Raw genomic sequence first — 17,692 nt, 5'->3', positions numbered from 1 at the left:
AATGGTAAAAGGTCTGCAAAATTATCCTGGCTGGAGGAGGGGTCCAGCAGTGATAATTCTGATTGCTTGTTAATGAGGAAGATCATTTGGCTTCATACCTGGTAAGCAGTAGTCCTCTCTAAATATTATCTAAGAAAAAAAATGTATGGATAGGACTAGTAGAAAAAAAAACAAAACTAAGGTATGGGTTGATTTTTAAAGTAACTCCATGAGATACAGTACCCATAAGTCAAACTTCCCAGAAATGCTTCTTTTTGTGAGGAAAATTTCCTTGTCACCCATGTTTCTGGAGTGGTTTTAATTTCACGTGCCAAAGTCCACCTGCAAGGGCTACAGAGAGGCTCTAGGGAGGCTTTTAACACAATGTCAAGTGCAATAAATACTAAATTAAAAAAAGTTACTACTGATACACTGTTACTAAAAAATACACAGTGATTTTTTTAATGCAATGATTTTTAAAAAAATAGAACTGAAAATTTTAAGTATGTTTTATGTGAAGCAAAAATGACTCATACTCACACACTTGTTTTTTAGTCTAAGTGTGTAGGAGAAAAAATTTCTTATTCTAGTAAGTTTAGTTAAAAACCTTTTCACCATAAAAATAAGCATATTAAAACGATATGGCACTGAAGTACATTCGTTCTCCTAAAATGATAGTTGCAACATTATTTTATAGTTAGGTATCATTTTGAGTAGGTTTAAAAATCATAAATCCTGGACTATGTCTCTATAGAGAAATACCATGATGGTGAAGGAGGGGTAGTCACAAATAGAAAATTTTAAGATTTTATTTATTTATTTGATAGAGATTACAAAGTAGTCAGAGAGGCAGGCCGAGAGAGGGGAGGAAGCAGGCTCCCCACTGAGCAGAGAGCCCGATGCGGGGCTCCCAGGTCTGGGATCATGACCTGAGCCGAAGGGAGAGGCTCTAACCCACTGAGCCACCCAGGCGCCCCACGAATAGAAAATTTTAAATGGCTAGAACAGAAATGAAAGTTTTCAACACATATGTATAGGGAAATTTACCAGTTACGCATGGAGCTGCTAAGTCTATTAGACTTGTTAAGAACGATAAAAATACATTTAAGAAAGAGAGGGGTGCCTGGTTGGCTGAGTCGGAAGAGTGTGTGACTCTTGGTCTTGGGGTCATGAGTTCGAGCCCCACACTGGGTGTAGAGATTGCTAAATAAATAAATAAGTAAACTTAAAAAAAAAAAGAACAATAAAAATACATTTTTAACCATACAAAATATGTTAATCCGTGAATCAGAGAATGACAAAGAACTAAACAGTGAGCTCCACTGACCACTGTTCAGTAAAAGGAAACACAATTTAGAAAGTCAGGTCAAAAGACTAAGTTCTTCTTACCATGAATAGATCCCACTGACCATGTCATAGTTCTGACACGAAGCATTCGTGCTGCTGGGCCCAGCTGCTTTAGAAATAAGTAGCACCACCAACCCCCGCAACTGGAGGTTATGCCGGCTATCGTGTACGAGCCCCCTGCCAACAAAGAAAGGAGAGGATTAATATACTGTTACAGGATCAGCCACATCAAGTGAGGAAGTTGCTATTATTCACCAGACTTCCAAATCAGAGAATGGGACTCCGCGGAAAGAAATAGAAGTAGGGGAAGAAAGAGCTAATACAGCAGAAAGCAGTGAGTTCAGGAAACGACCAGCGAAACCCGTGGCTGGCATTAAAAGTGACAGTCTCCGATTGTGAAGCTTAATGATCTGGCTCCTTCCTCTTTCTGGGTTTTCCTATGGTCTGGACCCTCCACCTCACAATCTCAACTGTTTGCTCAACCCATAGTTTTAAACTGTTCTACGGTAGCTAATAGCAACTGAAATACAAATTATATGGCTTGGGTGAAGTGATATTATTTGGGAGAGTGGTAAAAAATGATTTCTGTCTTCACAGGTAGAGAAGATGATCAGAGAATTAAAGTGACAAATCCAAATGACTTAAAAATTTATTTGATAAGTAAAATGGAAATGTATGCCATCAGCAAGTCTTGCCATTTCCTATTATTTATGGAAAGCATTATCATTCTAGACAACAATATGGCTTTAACTTAGCATGTCATTTTTATTTTTGCGATGAGTATTGAATTTTCATAATTTCTACTATAACTAAGGCCAGGAATACATTGGTTTTTTTTCCCTCAAATATTGTAAATGGTTGTCATATAAGAACTAAATGGCAACATAGAAAGGAAGAAAGAGAGAAAGAAAGAGAGAAAGAAGAAAGAAGGAAACTATGGGCAATATATTATAATAAATTAATATTTATAACAATGCTCATGAGCACTTATCAAATAGATACTATGCATACGTACATAAATAACAGATGAATATAGTTCTTGAGTGTTGTGGGGAAAAGTATTAAAATTGTATTACACTTCATTAAATTATTAAGCCCTCTTTGGTAAGTGTTGAACAAAGAATTAATTTAAATTAATTAAGTTAACATAGCCAAAATTAATGAGTTAGTTCATTACTTAAGAAAAATCTTTGCCCCTCATGCCTCCAAACAGAAATTTTAAAAACCTTCCTGGTTTCAGAATAAGGCAGATCTTCAAGCTTTTTGCAAAGGAACAGATATAGCTCTTTTGCTAATTATACTTTCCCCTCAATCTAGTAAGTGATCGTCAGCAAGTTCGAGGAGTTAGTAATTTTTAAAAGGAAGTTCTAATTTCTTAGGAAAAAGCAGCTAATTTATAGTAATTAAGTTATATCACAACAGAAACAAATAATCATCAGAAATATCAGAAATATCCAAAGCTTCTCATTGTCATGTAGCTCTCCACTTAAATCCTGTAGACTCAAACAGCAGGGAGGCTGGGAAGCACCCTATTTTATAATAAGTAAATGTAAAGTGGGAGCAGGAACACTTCCTAAGTTTTCTGCTTTGAATTACAAATTTTAACTTAGGCTGCTAGATCCTTATTAATGCACTGCCCAAGGTGAATCTTTATTCTTCCCTTTTTAGATAATAATATTAAGGAGAAGGTCTGAATTGGCTCTTAACTGAAGAAAGGGAAAAGAGGAAGGTGAGGCTGTATGTGGGTGCTTGTGTTTTGGGGGTTGAACCTGGGGAGGGATGAGGGATATAATAACACAATAAGACCTCCAAGAGGGTGAGAAACTGGAGAAAAGTCTGGCTACATCATGCTAATAAAAGAGCTCTGGTAACAGTTTTGATGCCTTCCTCAAAGTTCTCAGAGATGGGACCTTCCATAGGAGACACACACACAAACGAAGAAGAAAGAAGAAAGAGAAAAGAAGAAAGAAAGGGCGGGGGGAGGGAGGAGAGGGAGGGGAGGAGGATGAAGAAGAAGAGGGGCAACAAATACTCATATAGTGCTTCATATATGTCAGGAACTGTTCTAAGGGTTTACTATATATTAACTAAATTAATTCACAAAAACTCCAAGAGGAAAGTACCACAATTACCCCAATTTTGCAGATGAATGAGGAAGAATGAAGCACTCAAAGAAGTTAAGCAACTTGCTCAGAGCGGGTAGGCAGCAGAGCCTTGACAAAGCCAAGATCTGAGTCCAGACCAACTGACTCTAGAATCTATATACACTTTTTTTAGAAAAAAAAATTTTTTTGAGATTTTGTTTATTTGAGAGGGAGAGAATGAGAGAGAGATTGAGAACAAGAGGGGGAAGGTCAGAGGGAGAAGCAGACTCTCCACCGAGCAGGGAGCCCGATGCGGGACTGGATCCTGGGACTCCGGGATCATGACCTGAGCCGAAGGCAGTCACTCAACCAACTGAGCCACCCAGATGCCCTAGAATCTACTCTTAACCATTATGCTCTCATGACTCTCCAATCTGCTTCATCTCATGTACAAAATTATTTGCTAATAATGAGAAGACTGTAGCTTTAGAAACAGGTTTAAAAAAAAAAAACAAAAAACCTCCTTCTCCCATTCACTAGCTATAGGACTCGGAGACTGTTACCTCCACTATAAAATGAGGCTGACGATGTCTACTTTCCATCATCATTTTATGGAAGAAGCAACAAGAAGAAAGTATCTAATACCATGGAAGCATGTGGTAGGTGATCACATAATCAGAAAATTACATTCGCTGTCCTTATTACTTTTTTGCCACCTATTTTTTTTCTCAACTCATATTTTTTCTTTCTTCTAATCCATTTCTATTCCTGTCTCTCAAAGTCTAGCCCACTCCACAGGCATACATAATCGCCTATAAATCTCCTCTCCTACCTCCCAAAATAACAAAAGTGGAGGAATTCTTCCCCCACCCCCTGCAAACTTCATCATGCATCAGTGAAACATTTGCCACTTTGAGAAAGCATTCTGAAAAGGTCAGGAAGAGAAACCGTAGTGGACCGGCTGACAGAGACCAAGGGAAGAGTCAGAAAAGCCCACTTTCTGACAGTAGTTAACGACCCGGAGAAGAGCTTAACAGCTTAAGTAAATTAAAAAACTGCTTCCAAACACCACTTCTTGAAATTTACTTCATTAACACCCTTAAAAAAAAAAAAAGTACCAAGATAAACTGATAATGTCTGCAGCTCAAAAATTAGCTCACAACCAAACGAGAATAAGAACTTTTGCTTCTGAGCATAAAAAAACCCTTGGGATTCTATAATACAGAGATACTAGTTCTCATCTAGATCAGGCTGTACTCTGCCTGAAACAGCATGAGTTCCTCTCAGTGCCTCTCTACAGGAGGGACACCAATGAGCCAGAGCATGGCTAGAAGACGGTGAATTCCTCTAGTGCCACATGCATGCCTGTAGAAAAAGCTCTGGATGCTAGCTAGAGAATAGTTAAGTTGGTATTCTCAAATTTATCCAGGTAAAGAGGCAGTGAACGCTTACAGCATGTTAGGCATGGTGTAAACAACAGTGGAGGAGGGCCTGATGGTGAGCGCTGGTGAGCTGTGGTCTCCCTTCCGATGGATAAATAGAGTCTGGATTAAAAATCCCAATAAAATGTGGCATGAGCTACTTTATGGGATGAACAAGGGCTGTGGAAGCACAGAGAAGGGGCCACTAACATAAATGGGGGCAGAGAGGGGTGAAGGAGACTTCCCCAAGACTTAAGGATGAGGAGGCAGTAGCCAGGGGAGCTAAAGCTGAAAGGGGAAGTGAAGGGGTAAAAAAAAGGTGTTCCAAAGAAGAAAAAGTATGGGTGAAGGTTTGGAGGAAAGATGGGGGCGTAGCTATTTCCAGAACCAACATGGCAGGAGCACAGCATGTGAGGGGAAGAGTTGGGAGAATGAAAGCTGGCGAAAGGCATGAGAGGGGTCTATTCGTATGAAAGGGCTCCAACTGGGTAGGAGACAGAACTACTATAGAAACTGACATAACTGGATAGAAAATATGAAAACAGAGCAGGCCAATATTGATTCAACATGAAGAAATTAAAAACAAAAAACAAAAAACAAAGCAGCCTCTGGTGATGCTGAGTCCCGTTAACAGAGACATTTGGGAAACTGCACAGCCCCTGACATACACGCCTGGACTGTTTGACATTTGAAGTTTCTCCTTCCTCTGGGATTCTTCATGATCTCACATCACTTATTTAATTATCCAATACTCAACAGTATGTATAATAGGCCCCCAAATTGGAAGAATCCTTTATTGTCATCAAAATTAGAATGTCATGAATGAAAGCAATATTAATACCTTGAAATCTTATTTACTGAAGTTCTACAGAATTGTGTTCCTTTTAGCTCATGTCAACTAAAACCTCATCATTCATTCATTCAACTAATTCAGACTGGACACCGTCCATAAATTAGGCACTGTGCGAGGCACAGACACAATGGTGATCAAAACCAGGCATGGAGCTTGTGGAACTTGCAGGCTAGTGGAAAAGACCAGAAATAATGGAAGAATCACAGAGAAATGCAAAATTACAATGGCAGTAAATGCCACAAAGGAAAAAGATGATACTGGGAGGGTTTAAAAAAGGGGAACTGACCTAGCGAGGAAAGTCAGAAGCTTCTATGAGGAGGTGATGGCTAAGCTGATACCCAAAGGCAGAAGAGATGTAAGAGGGGTCAGTGGGATAGGAACAGACACGAGGAGTATATCTGCAACGCAAAACCAGGCATACGTGAGGCTGAGAGCACTGTATGAAATGAAGCTGGAGACAGATGGTACTAGACCACACAGGTTAAGCAGGCCACATGAAGACTTTTGCTCTTTATCCAAAGAGTGGTGAGAAGCCATTGTAGTTTTTATTAAGCAGCAGGTGACATAATCAGATATTTAAAAACAAAAAACAAAAACCAAAAAAACAAAAAAATCTTATCATTAGTGGAAAAATGACTTGGGTGGAGAGGAAGGAGGAAAAACAAAGTGGGTATGAGGAGCTGTGTTAGGAGGCTTTTACAGTAGTCAATGAGAAATACGGAGGTAGAAATATGGGGGTGGACAAGTGAGAGAGGTACCAAATCTAAAGTAATATTGCAATTCAATTTAAATTGATGGTGGATACTATGTAGTCCTGGAAAATTAACCAATATGGATAGAGCACTAATTTCAAATAATATCATCCTGAAAAATCTGTAGCCGAATTTGGGAGCATGGAAGGAAGGAACTTGGCCCCCTCTAAAATTCTGCTCTAGATCTACAACAGATATAAAGAGCGAACACACACTAATATTTTTTTTTAAATTTTATTTATTTATTTATTTATTTGACAGAGAGAGATCACAGTAGACAGAGAGGCAGGCAGAGAGAGAGAGAGAGGGGGAAGCAGGCTCCCCGCTGAGCAGAGAGCCTGATGCGGGACTCGATCCCAGGATCCCGAGATCATGACCTGAGCCGAAGGCAGCAGCTTAACCCACTGAGCCACCCAGGCGCCCCACACACTAATATTTTAATAGCTACACCATTTCGTGATGGACATAAGGATTGAGTAGGTGAAACTCTGCAACCCAGCTCTATATCCTTCTCACATTATGGTTTTATGGCTAACTGCATGCATCATCATATCTTTCCACAGCTACTACCTTCCTTTCAGTTCTGTATTTCAAATCCTCAAATCATAGCTATGCCCCGCCACCTCTTTTTTGAGAGGGAGAGGGAGAGACAATCTTAAGCAGCCTCCCTGCCCAGCACAGAGACCAATGCGGGGATTGATCTCACCGCCCAGAGATCATGACCTGGGCCAAAGTCAAGAGTCAGTCGCTTAATGGACTAAGCCACCCAGGCGTCCCTGATACCTTTCCATGTAGCCTCTCAAATTCCATTTCTTCAACACATATGTACCAAACATGAGAGGCATACAAAGAAATAAGTGATATAAATAAAAAATTATAATAATAGGTTCAAATATGTTTAAGCTGAATAATAACAAGCAACATATACCAAAGGTAGTAGAGTAACAAAAAGCTATCAGTACACAGAAGAAGAAAGAAAACTGTTTCTCGCTAGAGGTGCTCCTGACAGAAGAGGTAGCATTCAGATGGAGCCTGAGAGTTGGTCAGACTTCCCCAGCAGAGAATGGAGGCAGGACTGGAATGGGGTTAATGGAATGGAAAGAGCGGTATCTGAGGACAAAAAAGACAAGTTATGCATGCTAAGAAGGTGTTAGAATGAGAAGCAGGTTCCGGAGCTGTGGGGGCTACCCACCGGGCAATATGTGAAGGCGAACAAGCCCAGAAAAAAGACAGCTTAAAGAATGAAGGGCTTTCGGAGTCAGGTTCGGAGGTGGGACTTCAGTCTGCAGGCAATTTGAAGGCATGGATGGTTTGTCAGCAAGGGAGTAATGTGATCAGAGCTAAAGACTAAAACTGTTACTCTGGGCCTGATATTGTTACTCTGGCAGTAGCGCATTGGGTGTGATGGAAAGGACAGGGAAGATTAGTTCGGAGTAGCTTCTTCCAATAGTCCAGGTGGGAGATAATGAGGGCCTCAATTAGGGCAGTGGCAGCAGCGATGGAAAAGAAGAGCTGAATGATGGTCGCAGCACGGACGTGGAACAGGCTAGTCTGGCCAGCTGACTGCGTGAGGGGCGACCCTCATGCAGTGAAGGAAAGATAAGGGATGAATGTGAGGTTCAGACCTGTTTCCCGGAGATGATGATGCTAGCATTCATGGGGATTGGAAGAAAAAAGAGAGCTAATGGGGAATTAATGAGCTCAGTTTTGGACATATTAACTTTGAATGCAAGAAAGACTTCCAGATGGAGATGCCCAGCAGGTAGCTGGAAATGCTGTGGCTACAGATTTGGGAAGCATCTTCGAAGAGGTGATGGCTGATTTATTAGGAATTGATGGATGAGTTTTTGAGAAGAGAAAAGAGGGAAGGGAAGGGATGAGAGGGGAAAAGGAATCTTGGAGAATTCCTTCACTTAGGGGACAGAGGAAGGATGAGTAACCAGCATGAAGGAACACAGTGGGTACACAAACAAATAAAAGGGGTCTCCGCAGATACCCAGAAAGAAGTGTGAACAAGCATGCACGACGGAGGCCATTTTGGACCTGAAAGCCTAGATTCACTCAGGCTTTATATGGCCTTGCTATTTAATTATTGGCTCACAGGTACTATATACCTCACAGGCCTGTGAAAACCTTGAAGGTACTCAGGCTTGCCATCTTTGGATGCCCTGCACCTAGCAGAGTAACTGACATAGAGCAGGTCTCAAAAAAAAAAAAAAAAAAAAACCAAACAACAACAACAACAACAACAACAACAAAAAACACAAGATGAGAGAATAAATAGGTCCAAGAAGTAGAACAGCAGATTCTCCATCTCACACATCCCACCCAAACAGCCCCACTACTATTCCCGACTTTCCTCATCTCTTCTGTTCTCCATTTGCCACATTGAGCCAGTCAGCTCTGCATCTTGAGTCCCTCTTCCTAAATCAGAGTATATTCTTTAAAAGCGACAGCCACACAGGAGAAAAGCCCCAACATACTCTAAAAAACAGGCTGAGATTTTAATACTACACTGGAAAGTTACCATATATGAGAATTATACCACATTAAAGGATCGACTCCTTAAGTTTTAAATAGAGAGAACTCAATATACTGGAGTGTTTATGTGTTTTGTTTCCTCATTTAGGAGAAGTGAATGAATTCACTGCTGCATCAGTGCCCGTGAGAGAAGGCTGTCCTCACTTTGAACAGAAGGTAGAGATTAGTTCCAGATGGAGAGTTGAGGTAGGATGGCAGAACTGGGGCACGAGAGAAAACTTTTGAGATGTATGATCCAAATCACAATCCTCTGGTACATTTATAGTCAAATATTAAGGAAAGAGTTTCACCACGTACAAAGAAGGGACCATCACCTTTGAGTCAGCTCAAAGTGCCTCGAAATAAAACTAAGGGCAAAAGAATCGGTACCACTCAGACCCCCACAATAAGAACTCCCTCAGATGCTAACACCTACAGCTACAGAGCTTTACTATTCTATTACGCCACTTTAAATATATCCAATTCCAATAAGCCAATCCAAACAATGTAAGCACCAAAGATAAATGTCAAAACTAACATACATGAGGTGGGTTGATCGATAAGATTCCTAATAGCGCTTTAGGACAGTGACTGCGACTCCTAGACACATTTTTTTAAGGTTTATATACAGAAAACTGAGATGTCAGGATCGCCTGCAATGTGCACAGTTTTTGCCAAAGAAGCATTAGAAATACTCTGATCTTTTCTAATTTTTTTGAATGCTGACTACAACCTGCTAAATTGATTTTGTACTAATGAGTTGCAACCTGCAGTTTTTTTGGGGAAAAATAGTGTTTTGAGTCATGTAAAGTATGTGATATATAAAGTCAAAAGAACTGGAAGCATAATGTAAAATTAAGTAGGAATAGAATCATCACCATTTAAAAACAAAAAAATCTGTCCATATACTAGAACAAATTTAGTGTTGCAAGAAACCATTAAAACTTTTTTAATGACATGGAGGAATACTTAAAATGTTAAATGAAGATAGAATATAAAACTGTATACATAATATCTCAATTATGTTTCAATATATGCACATATATATGCATATAAACAAGGCCAAGGACAAAAACTAGAAAAAAATATGGCAAACATTAACGTTTTAAATCTGGGTATCATTATATAGGTGTTCCATATACAAAGTGTCTTTGTATTTTTCTGTATGTTGAAAATATTTGTTTAAGAAATGAAAAGGAACAAGATAGGAAGCAAATACCCCTATATGATAATAAGCGTTTAATCAACAGATTTTTAGATTAAGGGTGATTTATTTCCTAAAATGCATGAGAGCACAGATCTCTTTTTAAGTCTGGAGAAAAAAGTACTGTATTTTAAGAATAACAGAATTTTAAGAAGGCAGATGACTTACTATATTATAGTTGTGTTTCTCATTTCAAGAAAAAAATTTAACCCACATTTATGAACCCCAGAGTCCTATGTTGGGTTCTCATATTTCACCTTTAATTTCTCTAAGAGTTAGACACAAGGCCAATGTTTAAACGATATCAAAGAAGTGCTGTTAAAAAAATATATAATTAGTAATTCAATGACAGTAATATTAGTTGTAAAAGAAAAAAATTAACACTCATGAAAATTGTTTTAAAGCACTATAATTTGAGGGAGACTAAAAATAGTCTGCATGTCACAGATTTTTATACAAAATTAGCAGAAGAACTGGAAGTTAATTTCCATTGACAAAATGACCCAAATTGTATTATTCCTGCTATATCCATCCTGAGACTAAACTGCCCTAGACTTGAAACAACTTTAGGGCCTGGGGTGACCAGCCCTTAGAATCTGGGAGCTGTGGCAGTCACTGACATGGCTCGAGGGCCACATGCACATCCCACCCGAATTAAATCCCTGAGGGACATAAGGGCCACGGAACTGTCTTACCAAAGCCCTCCCAAAGCTGCAATTAGGTTTGATGGGCATGTGGCAGGAGACAGGTGTTGGGGGAAAAAAAAGGAAGTAAGAGAGAAGAGAAAAGTAGAATGGGGGTGAGGCATAGGAGTTGTTGAGCAGGGCGTTGAAACCAAGCCAGAAGCTTTTCAGAAATGATTATTAACACCAGTAGTTTGATGATACGTGATTGAAATAAAAACGAAGTATAAAATAATGCCATAACTGATCAAGTCTGCAGCAACACTGTAAGCTGGCCGGCCACCTTAGAATTAAACCATACCAACAGGAAACAAACAAACAAAAAACCCCATGAAGACTTTCGTACTCAAATGATAACTGAAGATTTAAAAATATGAATGTAGAAAATTAGGACCATTTAAAAAAATAATATTTTGATCACACTGAAAACTCTGTTAAAATTATCTCATACAATAATTTTTATATACAGACCTCTTTTATTCACATTTTTAAAAAGCACTTTAGTGTTGAAACAAAGGGGTAGAAAACTTGAGTGCTGGAACACAGGCATCATTACACTCCACAGACATACCAGACTCCCACCACCACTCATGCGGGGCCCCCAGCTAAGAGCTGGTGCTGTGAATTACACCTCCTACTACCACCATCCGTCTGCAGAGGGAATAAATCAACTAAACATGAATGAGTGTTCCCTTAATGCTCAGTGCTTTTCTCAACTTGCAGTCCTGATTTCAATAGACTCTGCCACTCAAAAAGAACTGCTCTCAGATTAATCTTCCATAATTTTCTACGGTTTTACTAGGCTAGTATATAAGCACAGGATTTTTTTTAATTCAAAAAGAATCTCTTTAGGGGAAAAAAGACTGTTTTAATATAATACCCAATTTGCTTAGTACCTGGGGGTCTGAGTCCTATTAGCTAATGAAGGTGGTCCAACAGTGCAAAATTTAGAATATTTGCTTGAGAACAAGTTGGAAAAGATGAAAAGGTAAAAGGTCATTCAGCTGGCTTTTACATAACACGAAGAGGTGAAGCCAAAAATAAAGATACGAAAGCAGATAGGAGAAGCCAGTAAAGATAATCAAGTTGGAAAAAAATGATGAAAACACCTTACAGATTAAGAGCTAATACATTAAGGGCAAATTGGGGTGAGGGCTGGGGATGCAGCAGAGTCAAATGCTAGCATGGATTTTGGCAGGAGAAAAGACTTTTTTATTTTTTTTTATTTTTTTTAGATTTTTATTTTATTTTATTTGACAGATAGAGATCACAAGTAGGCAGAGAGGCAGGCAGAGAGAGAGAGAGGAGGAAGCAGGCTCCCTGCCGAGCAGAGAGCCCGATGCGGGGCTCGATCCCAGAATCCTGGGATCATGACCTGAGCCGAAGGCAGAGGCTTTAATCCACTGAGCCACCCAGGTGCCCCGAAAAGACTTTTTTAAAAATGAAGAGAAAAGCAATCAAAATCTAAAACCATATCGTTGCAACACGATGGTTCAGAAATCAAGTGCAAAATTTTTAGGAACATCTTCTCTTCTTCCAAAATCAACACTGAAGTCAAGGTACAGAAAACCAAAGCATGGAAGAATTAGAAGTGACAGGCGGTGGGACACAGACTGCCTGTGCTCATCTTTCACAGAAATTCCACAAGAGAAAAGACCTGATGACTGGCTAAGTTCAAACCTGTTAGTTCTCATAATCGCAAATATTGCCACCCAATAACATTAAGACCTTATAAATACTTAAAATAATCACAATGGCACCTGGTTGGCTCAGTCGGTGGAGAGTGTGCGATACTTCATGGTGACTTCAAGCCCAACGTTGGGGGCAGAGATTACTTTAAAAAAAAATAATAGGGGTGCCTGGGTGGCTCAGTGGGTTAAGCCTCTGTCTTTGGCTCAGGTCATGATCTCAGGGTCCTGGGATCGAGCTCTGCGTCAGGCTCTCTGCCCAGCAGGGAGCCTGCTTCCCCCCACCCTGCCTGCCTCTCGGCCTACTTGTGATCTCTGTCAAATAAATAAACAAAATCTTAAATAAATGAATGAATGAATGAATAAGCAAGCCACTAACAGAAGTAGTAAAGGGGAAAGACTACTATGGTAGTGGCATCTTCCAAATTCTGTGTGTCAAGAGGAAAACAGAATTCGATTTTTTATAGTTTCATTCACATGTTATTCATTAATAGGAATGGCACCTACTGAATGAAGACAGGGATGGCTTGGGATAAATTACACACACAGATTATTTTAGGCAATCTGATAATCAGATAACAATAATACTTGTTGTACTCTATAAGGTCACAAGGCTCTGGGAAGAAATCTCTCATTTACTAGACTGTCACCAAGCTTCCTTTGGGTAGCCTGACTGCCTCATCCACCCTCTTCTATCCCCAGGCCTTCATGGGTGTTCACTCATCTAACCTGACAACATCCTGTGAGATGGTAGTTTTCTTTATTTTATAATGAGGATACTGAGACTCACAGTTTATTTTCTGTCAGTGATTATCACTGATACACTACATAGCTGTGTTCATTAATTTCAGTTATTTGTCTTCCTTGACTAGAACGTAAGCATGTTACAACATATTTACTTATCCACAGTCGTATCTCCACTGCTTAGAATAGTGCCTGGCACACACAGACATTCAATAAATACTGAATGAATGAATGAATAAGATAACCTGCCCAAGATTATATAACCAATAAGTGAGAGACCTGGGGCTCAATTCAGGTGTCTGCCTCCAAAACTCGTATTCACCCAAGAAATAATGATCACAGCAGCACTGCAATACAGAGAGTAATAAAAAATAAATGTGGGCTTAGAATCAGGGCTTAGAAAGTACCTTACAGGTAAGAAGTGTGAAAAAAATGTTTCAAGTTAACTTCTCCTAAGCACCTCTTTAAAACTTCTTTTGATTACAGGTCTGGTGCACTGAGAGCTGGACAAGCAGTTGGGTGCAGCCTTCTCCTTAAAGTCAAGTTCAACAAGACTCACAGGCAGCACAGAGCCAGAGGATTTGCAGTCCATTAAACACAAGGCCCTGGGAAGCCTTGAATAGCACCCATTCACACAGCAGCTGAGTAAAGTTTGCACTGCAGTGACAGTGCTGTCCAGGTTAGAAACCACAACTAAAAAACAACAACAAAAACCCTCACAGACTGCAGGAGTCGCCAGGCTCTACACCACAGCCAAGGAGTCTTATACTGGAATGAGCATCTGCATGGGCCCAGTTTGTGGCTTATGGCCTTGTGCCCTTTTGGTGGCCTGTGACAGTCGATCCCCTAAAACAGTCCACAAAATTACAACTTTTAGGGAAGGCCGAGATGACATTTTTCACCAAACACTTTGGATCTTTTCCCTGAAATTGGGTGGAACATGAATTTCTCCATGAATATAGTTACTTGAATAATTTATATACATTCTATGTTTTTATTTCTAGGAATATATTAAAATAAGACAGGAAATTTACATTTAGAGACTTTTTGTCCCCGTCCTAATAGCTGTATTTTGTCCTAAGTCATACTAAAATAATTCATTTTTAAAAGGTAGAAGAGAGTAAAGGGTAGCGTGATAGCTGTGAAGTACTGGGAAATGTCAAAAATGTTGCGGTCATGATTAAGCTTTGCCGCATTAGGATGCCATTCTGCCCCCACCCCACACCCGGTTTTCCTTCTGGAAGAGTTTGGGGCATGAGCTGAAAAGGACAGCCCTTATTTCACTAGAAATGAGACTAAAACTAATGACATAAGTCATTGATTCTCCCTTCCCCACAAATAAGGTAGTGGAACTTCTGGCCACTGTCTGCCTATCCTTTTGACTGACTTTCTGAGGGCAAGAGCAGGGGCAATGGAAGTGGGGGACGGGGGCAAGCTGTCAGTTTTACAGCACATACCGGGGGCAACGCACTTTACGTGCCGTCAACAACATCGTGAAGGAGGTACTACAGTTATCTCCAGTTTACAGGGTGAGAAAGCGGAGGCCTGGAGATAGGTTCGTTTCTTGTTCAAGGTCAAAAGTAAGTGGAGAGTCAGAATTCCAAATTGGGACTATTTGACTCCAAAGATGCTCCCATAATTACTGGTTACGTGTTGAAGTTTTTTTGGTTCCCGGGGACGAAGAATGTGGAGGCAAGAACAGGACTTCAAAGTGAAAGGACGGGTGGAACTTCAGAGTAAAACAAGCTAGGTTGTGTTTCCTGTTGGTACAAGGCTGAAGAGCCTTTGAACAGTCCCTGGAATATCAAACTAAAACAAAACAGCTATTGTGGGTTTTTAAACTCTCTAACCACTCAAATAAAAAATTAGGGTCTACACTGATTTCAATGTACAGACTTGTGGTATACTGTTTGCTTCATATTTCTAAACTCCATCAGTATCAAGGTCACTTTAGCACCACAAAGAATAAATAAGCCAAGATTCTAAACACTGCTCATTGATACACTGGGAACCCATTCTTGTTCCAGAAATAAACCCAAGTAATTGGGTTTACCCACTGATACACTGGGAACCCTTTATTCCAGAAATACACCCAAGTAATAGCTAATATCTACTGCATGTACTACTCTTCGCACTCTAAGTGCATTTACTCACTTAAACCTCATGCAAGGTTGTAGGATACCATTTTTTATTCTAATTTTATAGATGATGAACTGAGACACAAGGAAAGTAGTAACAAGTGGTAGGGTCAGGAATCTAACCCAGGCATTAGGATTCCAGAAACTACATCGTTCCTCACCCTCCCTGCCCCTTCTTAAAAGTCAATCTCAAACTCACAGCAAAGTTTCAAGTACAGAACAAAGAATCTTCTTTTCCTGAACCATTTATAAGTCAGTAATACATCACTACCATCTAACTCTCAAACGCCATGTAGATTATGCCAATGGCCCCAATCATATTTATTAGAGCAGAAGGATCCTGTTCAGGATTATACATTGTACTTAGTTGCCATGTCTCTGGTTTCCTTTAATCTAGAACAGTTTCTTAGGTTTTCCTTGACTTTCAAGGCCTTGATGACTGTGAAGATTACAGGCCAGCTATTTTGCAGAAGTTCCCTCGGTGTGGGTTTCCCAGATATCTCTTCATGATTAGATTCAGGTTGTTATCTTCGGCAGGAATATCACAGAAATGATTTAGTGTTCTTCCCACCTCAATTTCAGTTTGTTTCTTCACAGCAGATTTTCACTTTGACCGTTTGATTAAGGGGATATCTACCATACTTTTCCACAGTGAAGACAAACTTTTCCTCTTGATAATTAATAAGCTTTGTGGGGAGGTACTTAGAAACTATACAAATATCCCATTCCTCACATATCAGAGAACACCAGACATTGGTGAGCACTTATAATCATTGTTTCTCCCGAGCAAATAGCTCAATAAAGTAAAAAAAAAAAAAAGGGGGGGGTTGTCTGGGTGGCTCAGATGGTTAAGCATCTGCCTTTGGCTCAGGTCCTGATCTCCAGGTCCTGGGATGGAGCCCCACAGTGAGCTTTCAGCTCAGTGGGAAGTCTGCTTCTCCCTCTCCCTCTGCTTGTCTCCCTGCTTGTACTCTGTCTCTCTCTCTCTCAAATAAATAAATAAGTCTTTAAAAAAAAAGGCGGGGGGTGCCTGAGTGGCTCAGTGGGTTAGAGCCTCTGCCTTCGGCTCAGGTCATGATCCCAGGGTCCTGGGATCGAGCCCCGTATCGGGCTCTCTGCTTAGTGGGGAACCTGCTTCCTCCTCTACCTCCTGCCTGCCTCTCTGACTACTTGTAATCTCTATCAAATTAAAAAAAAAAAAAAAAAAAAAAAATTTCTCCCCCCTTTTCTCTCCCCCCCCCCCTTTTTTTTTTTAAAAAAAAAAAAAAAAAAAAAAAGAATTGGGAAGATAAAAATGTATTGCTGCAAATTTTCTTAAATGAATAAAAAAGAAAATTTGAGGTTTAATTGATAAGCAAATGATTGAACAGTGACAGTTTCAATATTTGAGATATACAGTCATTATCCTGTCCCTGAAAAAAAAACCACATCTAATAATAATGATAATGTAAAAGGTAAAGAAAAAGGTCACAAATAGAGATTTTGTGTTATATAATGGCTTTTAAAAAGATAACTGCAAAATAAATATGTTTTCAAATTTAGCAGAGAGGGAGAAACTAGGGATGACAAAAATTTAAAGAGAGACAAAAAATTTTTTTTTTACCATATTAAAAGTAAAGAATCAAATAAAACTGAGAAAAGTAATGGGACAAAAGTAATTATTTTCTCCACATTGCCAATAATACTCCAAACCTTATGAATTCAAGGACAATGATAAAAGTATGAAATCTTTGCCTCTCAGCACATGTCAAAAACCTAATGAATTTGATCCTCAAGTGTAAGCAATGATTTCCCTTGGTATAAAGTTCTAGTGTGGTTATGTCAACAAGAGTGGTATTATTTGTATCATCGGATATCAAAAGTTTCCCCCTTCCCTCAAAAGTAATCAGACTAATACTAGGTTTAAAGATCAGGTGAACACTGTAGCTGATATATTTCAGGATCATTTTGTTTTGTTAGTCACACACAGGTTGAAACTAGAAAATTATCAATAGATGAGTAAGGCCTATCAAAATGCTTGACTGTTTGGAATGTGTTCCTCATTTTGTATTTTGGTCTGTTCTTGCTGAGTGGTTCTAACTGTTGCATAGTATTCAAGAGCTGAAAAGTGTTCTATACTATACAAGCACTGACAGTCTTCACACTATACCTGCTCGCCATTCAGTCTGGTCTCCAAATGTGATATAAATACTTTGCAAGCTATTGCCTGCATAAAAAATTGGTAAAAATTATAGTTTTTAAGCAAAATTATTTCAGCTCAACTCAAAGGTCTAATATTT

General features: G+C 39.4%; 1 protein-coding gene across 2 annotated transcripts in view; it reads right to left on the bottom strand.

The window, feature by feature from the left end:
* The window catches only part of LOC111158280 (decaprenyl diphosphate synthase subunit 2), a 272,132-nt gene that overhangs the window by 160,215 nt on the left and 94,225 nt on the right, over nt 1-17,692 (bottom strand). For both annotated transcript variants that reach the window (XM_022520211.1, XM_022520212.1), the window contains exon 2: nt 1,369-1,503. In XM_022520211.1, the coding sequence (XP_022375919.1) occupies nt 1,369-1,503 (135 nt within the window). The remainder of the gene's footprint in view (nt 1-1,368; nt 1,504-17,692) is intronic.

The sequence above is a fragment of the Enhydra lutris genome, unplaced genomic scaffold, assembly GCF_002288905.1.
Source record: "Enhydra lutris kenyoni isolate GAN:26980312 unplaced genomic scaffold, ASM228890v2 scaffoldscaffold58, whole genome shotgun sequence".
NCBI classification, from domain to species: domain Eukaryota; kingdom Metazoa; phylum Chordata; class Mammalia; order Carnivora; family Mustelidae; genus Enhydra; species Enhydra lutris.
Note: the sequence above shows the minus strand (reverse complement) of the source record. Positions and strands in the feature narration are given on the sequence as shown.